At 41.5% G+C, this 8,616-nt stretch overlaps 1 protein-coding gene across 1 annotated transcript in view; it reads left to right on the forward strand.

Moving 5' to 3' along the window:
• Positions 1 to 5,555: 5,555 nt before the first annotated feature.
• The window catches only part of pla1a (phospholipase A1 member A), a gene marked incomplete in the record, with an annotated part of 28,518 nt that continues 25,457 nt past the window's right edge, over positions 5,556 to 8,616 (forward strand). Inside the window, 1 exon segment of the mRNA XM_014027868.1 lies at positions 5,556 to 6,090. Coding sequence (XP_013883322.1) covers positions 6,024 to 6,090 — 67 coding nt within the window.

Genomic DNA, 8,616 nt, shown 5'->3' on the forward strand with positions numbered 1-8,616 from the left:
TTTGTGCATTAACTCTTACAGGATGGGGGAAATAGGTCTTGGTGGAGGTTTGCACTCTCCGAGTGCTTCTAGTTTTATTATCTTCCTGGAATAAAAATCCACAGCTGTTGCAAACATTGCCTTTTCTATGAAACATTGCAGGTGATGAAAGACTGAAATTGAATGAATTCTGTCATCAGTTTAGCGAAATGCTACATGCTAAAAACAATGTTTCCGGGACAGTACGGATTGGGCAGCCAGAGTGACAAAGAGGCAGTTGCAAGAGTGAAAGAAAAGCTTTTCAAGATGGTTGTGAGACCTGCTAAAACAAGTGTGGTTTGTAGACAGTACAAACAAAACGACAAGTGCCAGCTCAAGATGGCAGAGATAAAGAGGTTTATATTTAGACAGATTTAGAAATGAGTAAGTCAGAGAGAAAGCTCAGTTTGAGTTGTCTGGAGATCAAGTTAGAGAGGTGAGGCTGAGATGGTTTGGACATGTGCAAATAGAGACATTGTAGACTGAACAGAAGATTAAAAGTAGAGCTTCCAGATAGGATAAAATAAAACAAGATGAAATCCATAAATCAATAGAGGTAAAAAAAAAAAAACAATTAGAATGTCTAGATCAATAAAAACACCATAATAAGATCAACTCACAATGGGTAAAAGGCCAGGGAATAAAAATGTATTATTAAACAAGAGGAATCTGCCTAACATAGAATGACAAATCATTTCACCTACATACAGCAGAGAAGGCTCTCTCAACATTGAGCTTGTGTCACATGGGTGGAACCAGTAAAGCATCTGATCTGCTGACCTCAGARAGCTGTGGGACATATGGCTACAGTAATTCAGAAAGGGCAGAACTGTTAGGACACTTAAAACATACAAAACTAGAAACACTCAGAGAGCGCAAACCTCCGCCAAGACCAATTCCCCCCATCCTGTAATAGAGTAAAAGTGCAAAAGCAGAGATGGAAACACATTTTGCTGAATAAGTTCTGTCGTAGTGAACATTTAAGCAGCAGTATGCACAGGATTTCTTCTCAGTGGAGTCCAAAGTGAAAAAAAAGTCAGACTCRTCACCMGACGTTATTCATGGTCAAACTGGTGTGGGATTAAGCTCCTAAGTTTTCATCAGTCACATTCCACCGTGTAAAACGTCTGTTTTATCCCCTTGTATGAGTTTGTAATGGTTTGACTCTCTTTATAAAGTGCGTCCTGATGGACTTGCAACCTGTCCAGGGTGTACCCCGCCCCTTGCACTGTGACTGCTGGATATGGGCACCAGTGACCCACGCGACCCTGAAAGGACTAAGCGTGTTCAGAAAATGGATGGATGGATGTTTTTTTGTTTTTTATTTTATTTTGAAGCGAGTGATTGAAGCAAAATACAGCGTGTGAGCTCTTTCAGCACAAACACTCCCACGAACTTCAGAGCAATCACACAATAAAGTTCTTATGTGGAGGGGGTCCCTCACAAGGTTGATCAGCTGTTCCGGACAGTCCAGCTTCGGCTCGGCAGCAGCAGGACCCTCCTCCCGCTATTCCCGTAACRTGAAGAGAATCGCATTTCTTTTTCTAYGTCTCCARACAGCATGCAACATCACCAGAGTTGATAACAGAATAATCACAACTTTYCTGRTAGTAGACATCCTGGGATGTGTAGTCCCAGCGAGTTTGTGACTTGTACTTCCTGTTTCCTACAGGCATGCATCTGACGCAATGACACTGCGTAGCCTGGCTGATTCGCTCGAATTAAAAGAAAAAATTCCTGTATCTGCGTCATGATCGGGAACATCACCAAAATTTAAGGTGTGTTCCTTGGGCTAATACCCACATGTGGTAAAAATGTCATGACAATCCGTCCACAGGTTTGTGAGTAATTTTGTCCACAGAACGACAGAACAACAGACAGACGCAACCGAAAACATTACCTCCCCCCTTGGCGGAGGTAATAATTTTAAAATGACTTTGAAAGTGAACTTGATGCCAGTGTCAGGAAGTTAAAACTGGGAGAATGGATTCTCTTTTGCAGTTAAAATCAGGCTTCAGCATGTTGTACAAGTTTCTAATGAGCAATGAAAGTATTAATTCACAAAGAAGTGCATTGCAGTAGCCAAGCCAGGGTGTTAAAAAAAACATACATTACTGTCTTAAGATTTCTTTTGGACAGTCGACTGAAAAAAAATAGTAGAATTTGACCATTATGTTTGCATGACTGTTTAGTGTTTTGGAAGAAGCCAATTTCCACTCTCAGATTTGTGATAGCTCTTAAAGGGAGAAGAAAGGTCAGTGTAGTGTAATGTTTGAATACATAGGAGTACCCAGATACAAGCCAGAGCAGATAATGAACACAACACAAGGGAGTAAAAGTTAAGATGATTCTTTTTACGGCAGAGGATGGTCAGGTATGTTCCTGAGAGGCAAGGTAAGGATTTAGTTTCTGGTTTGAAGTTGAMCTTAAGAGTCTGCTGATGATTCTTTCCTTACAGGTTTTGAAAAGGAGGSAGACATGGAGGAGAAGACACTGAAGATCCAGGAGGTAAGTAGATGATATTCAGAGAGTGTGTAGAGTGTTTTTCAGATCAGCTGGATAGCGGCAGGATGAATGCGGAGAGATTCAGGCAACAGCTTCAGAAGGTAAACGAGAGGATCCAGTCACAGGAACATGTAGGTCCAAATACTTCACGGGAGAGTCCTTCAAAAAATACACAAGGGAGACAAACTATTACTCAAAACTGTTTACAGAGAAACAAGAGGTGGCCGTCATAAGCAGGACCAAGTGTCTGAATAATCCAGCAAGGAATGAATCACTCTCAGGAGCTTATCAGCAGAATCCTCAACAGGAGAGTAACTGAAAGCTCCGCCTCCAGCCACTCCAGATCTGTAGAGAGGAGTAAACACTAACATATACACACACTCACACACACACACACACAAATGCCATCTCCACATGTTGGTTTCAGGGGTTGGTGCTGTTAGGAGGAAACAACATAAATTCTGTCTGTTTCTCATTCAAATTCAATAATTTTTAAGTCATCCAAGTCCTGATGTCAACCAGACAGTTGATGGAAACACGTCTGATTTGCATTTTTTCTTCTTTTTTTTTTTGCGACATTTTAAAAGTTTGTTCAAAATTATAATTAAAATTGGATGGAAACACGAAAATAGGTTGAAGTAAACAACACCCTGCCTTCACTGAGCAGTGTTAGGTCGTATTCAGACCTGATAATTTGCTCCGCTTTAAACAAACCACAGTTTGTTTCCAGCGTTGATCCGGACCTTTTGTGCAGGTGTGAATACACTCATGCGAACTCTGGTGCGGATCAAACAACTGGACCGAGACCTGCTTTTTGAGGTGGTCTCGGTTCGCTTCCAAAAGAACTCTGGTGCGGTTCACTTCAGTTTGCTTCTGGTGTGAATACAGACCGGACTCTAACCGAACTAACTGCATTAAACATGAGCCTTCACAGGCCACCGTTGCTGAGCTAAATAAACTGAAATCATACCTGGTTCGTCGTCTCCTGTTAGCAGCTCTGCTGGCAGCATGTAGTGGGTCAGAACACGCAGCGCACCTCGTCTCCTTTGGGTCATGGGACACATTTATGTGACGTATCTCCAAAATTAGAATATCATCACGGAACCACAAGAAAGTACAAGCTATCCTCTCATCTACTGGGGAAAACTCCAACATTCAGGCACCAAGTTGGAGGACCAAAAGTAGTCCTACACCAGCTCAGTGCCTCTAACCTTGGGCATCTCAAGAGGTAGATAAGATCCAGCCCTTTTTGAGGAGATTGATTCCGGAGCCCATACTGTTCGTTGAAGTGAGCCCAACTGTATTTAGTCGGCACCTCTCAACCTCGCACAAAAGCTCGATCTCCTACCTGAGTGAAGTTGCCCACCCCCCACCTTGTTCAAATCCAACAAAATTGGTGTCAAATGTTTGTGCTACGTTTGTGCTGGTTTGTGCAGCAAAAATCTTTGTTTGTGCCGCTATGGTTTTTAAAGTTTCTTTCTTTTCCAGAGTCCAGCAGAGTTCTATGAGCTGATGCTAACAGAAGCGTTAAAAGTGAATACAATTTCTCAATTGTTCTGAAGTCATACCTTTTCAATCAAAATCWGWTTTTTCTCCTCCCCTTGATAACAAAAGCAGTGGAATTTGTGAATGAGAACAGCTGTTTTGAAAATTCAGCTTTTAACGATGAACTAGTCAAAAAACAAAAACAGTGACATGTCTCTAGTTTGATCACCAGGGGGTGGTAGCAAACACATTTTACAAGGAAAAAATAAGAGTTGAGGAAAACGTGCTAGCTATGTAAACAGCTTTTTAAAGCTAGAGTTCAGGATCCATAGCCATCAGCAACACTTAAATTCACAACTTCAAAGCAGTATCAAAGTAAGCAAGTTTATGTTCACTTATTTATGCTGAAGTACGGTTATAAACTTTTATTGATATCTTAAAAAGGATAGCGGCACAAATGGAAATTTTTGCTGCACAAACCAGCACAAACTTTTGACACCAGTTTTGTTTGATTCAKTTAAYGTGGGGGGCAACTTCACTCAGGTCAGGCACCTTCCCMAGCAGAGAGGTGACGTTTCATGTCCCAAGAGCCAGATTTAGTAAGCTGGAGTCAGAGTGTCAAGGTCCCCGCCTTTGGTTACCCATGACTWCATGCACCCGACTCATATGGCCCCTCCTGCAGGTGGTGAACCCACAGAAAAAAACATTTGTTTCTTGATCTGGCTGAGCCCGGCTGGGCCACAYRGACCTGGCCACCAGGCACTCGCCAACAAGYCCCTCCCCYAGTCCTGGCTCCAGGGTGGGGTCTCTGTGACCCACATCTGGGCAAGGGACACTGAGCTCCTTGATTGTTTTTATTCATATAAGTGTTTTGAACCACACTTTGCCTGGCCTGTCACCTAGGACCAATCTGCCTCGGTAGACAACGATTATTATTCATGGACACAAACTCCTTGAGTGGGACGATAAGGTGACAGTTCAGCAGAAGACTAAATAAATTCTATCAAAACTCTTTAAAAAGAAATTTTCCCTAATTTGAAAATTAGCTATTTTTTAGATCTTTGTTTTTGTTGTTTTCATTTCCATAAAGCACCTTTAACTTTCTTATTAGATTATAGTTCACAGTAACAGCAGGACCTGCAGCTGCAACTAATATCCTTCACATCTTTTCAGAGGATTATGTCTCTTTGTGCGTGCTCACGCTGGTATTAGTGACATTGTTGGACCTCGTTGACACACTGTAGGAATCATTGTGTTTTAAAGCATAAAATCTTTCCCTGAAGATTTAAGTTTGGATTAAGTCTCCAGGAAATGTGTCAGCTGCAGCCTGCCTGTGAGAGAACAAGGTTAAATGCTCGGCTGGTTGCCCGACAAAGAGGACTAATTATATAACAGAGCTTACATAGAAAAACCAATAAGCTGATTATTAATTTTCTTCTCTCAGTTTGACCTCTGCTCACTCTCTGAGACGCTCCTCCTCTGTTTCCCTCCCTCTAAAGCGGAGTCACACAAAACATGTAAGCTTGTGGTGCACACCGAGCAGCAGGCAGCCAGGCCAGAGTCCAGCTTTTAAAACAAATAGCCATTGAACACAAACGGGGTCATGGATTCAGCAGCAGGCAGAGACCTCCAACCATTGCTTGGCTCATTACAAACCCAGGCTCGAAGAGAGAATAAAAGGAAAGAAAAAAAGGCAGAAAGAGAAACTGTCTCCCAGAAGGCTGTGATGACTAAAAAGAAAAGATGGGGGAAGGGGGGTTGCTGTGGTTGTGTGCAACCTTCTTAAGAAAAAAACACCAGTCGACCATGATTCTCAGTCTGCTTGCAGCCCGGCCCTGCTTTGTACCAGCTCTCTGCCAGTTTTAAAGCAGAGGTTTGGCTTAGAGTTCCTTCACAGAGCTGGGATTTCTTCCATCCACCAATCTGAGGACTGAACACAGCAGCTGAGAGGCTTTAAGCCCTAACAAACCTAACTAAAGCTCCCCAGCAGCCACTGGCTCCTCTCACATTCAGAAATGTTCTGGGAGGACAAAACTATTCTCCTTACCTTTCTACTGGTCTACATCTCAACCCAGGTGGCAGGTGAGTGGTCTGCTCATCACAAACACTGCTCATATGCTCATTATTACATATTACTTTCAATTCAGCCAAACACAAATTTAGAAACTCAGAACAAGCTGCTACTTCCACACAAAATAAAACTATAAGAGGACTAATTCATGGTTTCAGATGGATTCTAAAAATCCTCAAAGTAAAAATAAATATTTTCCGGTGAAAGAGGAGTCAGCATACATTGTTGCTACACCTTAAAATGGTTGCATTTTGTGTGTGCTTTTCCTTTTATTCAGTTAATTTCCTCATTAAATAAAAATCTATTCTGTAGGTTTCATATGAAATGGTACAGAATCTGAGTTGTCTGTGTGGAAAATACCCCTAAAATAGTGTACAAACACTACAAAAGTGAAAGTGCATAATTATTATTATTACCTGCCTTTTGCCTGTTATTGAACAATATTACCAGGGTTTAGAAACCTGTTGATTAGGGTGAACTGATATGCATAACAAGAGATTCGGCGTGTTGTTCTAATTGTGATTGTGCTGTGAAAAGACTGTTAAAATTATTATCTCACCTGCTTTAAATAATTTCCCTTCATGGGCTCAATAAAGTTTCATTCATTCATTCATAATTCTTTTCAGAGACTGCAGTTGAAAAATTGTTTAATTTTGTTCAAACTAACAGCTTGTCTGAATAAAGTCTAAAGTAGATGCTGCTTAAAGCACTTGTCACAGTGGTTTATGCAACAGCATTCCTAGAAGGAATGTCACCCATCACCTTTCATATAGTTTTAAATTAAGTTCATCTTGTATTGAAAAATGACAGACTTAGACATCATGGTCAAACTTGAAGCTAATGCTTGATCTTGCAGGTTATAATGCAAGCTGTGCATAAATCATAGGTGTCAAGCATGTTTAAAACAGAGAGAACACACTGGTGGGGGGTCTGGAGGTCCTCCTCCAGAAACGTTTGAATGCTATTCCTAGGTTGCTAAACATGTTTTTTCCTACATAAATAAACACTTTGATTTATTTATTGTGCACAGATCCATATACCATATTTTCCGGACTGTAAGATGCTTCAAAGTATAAGTCGCAACACTAGTACCACTTAGTGTAGTGTCAGTACGGTCAGTGTCAGAACGGGTCAGTTCGGGTGCTTTTCCCTGACGTTCCAGTCCGGTTCCAGTGGGTGTGATTTGGGCAGTTGGTGGAGGTGGTTTTTGGGTTTTTCGAAGAAAAAGTCATTGTGCAAAATTAGATATGGAAACATATTTGCCGAATAAGTTCTGAAATTTTAAAAATTTGCTAAAAATTTGAATTAAAATTGGATGGAAACACAACTAATGTCGCTGCTACAAGTGAAAAAATGGCTCCTTGAGTTGTTCTTGAAAAGGCAGCTTAGACGCAACTTGTGACTCCACCCCCTAACCAATCAGAGACGAACAGTGTTCTGACGTCGCATTTTCGTGTCAACTGGGACTGCTTGGAACCACAATGAAGTAGGTACTAATAAAAGGGCCGGTTCCATGAATCTGACCTAATGGAAATGGCTTGGAACTGTACCGAACCATACCGACACTACACTAAGTGGCACTAGTGGAAAAGGGGAGTAAATTGTGCCTGACTAATTAACACATTCTCATGTCGGACTCGTCAATATATAGATGCTTGGGCAGGGACCATCTGTGTCAAGTTTTGATGCGTCGGGTGCCCCCCCGCGTGTCAGTCCTTGCCGCCCGCGGCTTTTACGGGTTGCGTCACTTAGGAGTCTTTGGGTCGGGGGTCTGAGGTTAACATGAGGGATCGGGTTTAATGGTTAATTTTAGTGTCTGTGTTCAGGGAGTCATCCTCCTCCGCCTCATCTCGTAAAGAACGGAAGCGCGGGGGGTACCCGGCACGTCTGAAAGTTGATGCCGACGGCTACCTGACCAAGCGTCAATATGTTGATGTGGGGGGCATGGAAATGCGTTGGACTAATTGCATCAGAACAGACCTTTAATCTAGAATAACACAATAACAGAGAACATAGCTCCTGAGTTGCTAAATAGCCCTAATTAACATAGACAGATGAGACATGAGAGTAACTTTACGTGAATCATTTGAAACAGCTGTAATTTTTTTCAAGAGTTCAACTAAACAACATCTGCAGCAAGATACCAAAACCAAGTTATCAACAACAAGCTAACATTAGCTAACATCCTAGCTTACCATCCTCATCCTGCCATCTCGTCATTAGCGTGATATTTCTGGATGGTCCAGTACAGTCTTTGGTACTTTTCCTTCGAGTTTGGTGCAGTCCATTATTGTTGTATTTTAAATAAAATGAATTATGATTTGTGCATTTGAAAGATTTTGAGGCGGCAGCTGGGATACCATTTAGTGCTGTTCTGGAAACAGAGTACAATGGTTTGGAGGCAACTTAAAGAAAAACCAATGAAGGGACAAGTTTTTGAATTTTAAAGGGATCCCTGATTAGTTGTAACGTTAGACTGATAAATGTAGAGATAATCCTCATTAAAATCATGAATATGATTCCCATTATATATATAT

Source organism: Austrofundulus limnaeus, unplaced genomic scaffold (assembly GCF_001266775.1).
Source record: "Austrofundulus limnaeus strain Quisiro unplaced genomic scaffold, Austrofundulus_limnaeus-1.0 Scaffold692, whole genome shotgun sequence".
In the NCBI taxonomy this organism is placed as follows: Eukaryota; Metazoa; Chordata; class Actinopteri; order Cyprinodontiformes; family Rivulidae; genus Austrofundulus; species Austrofundulus limnaeus.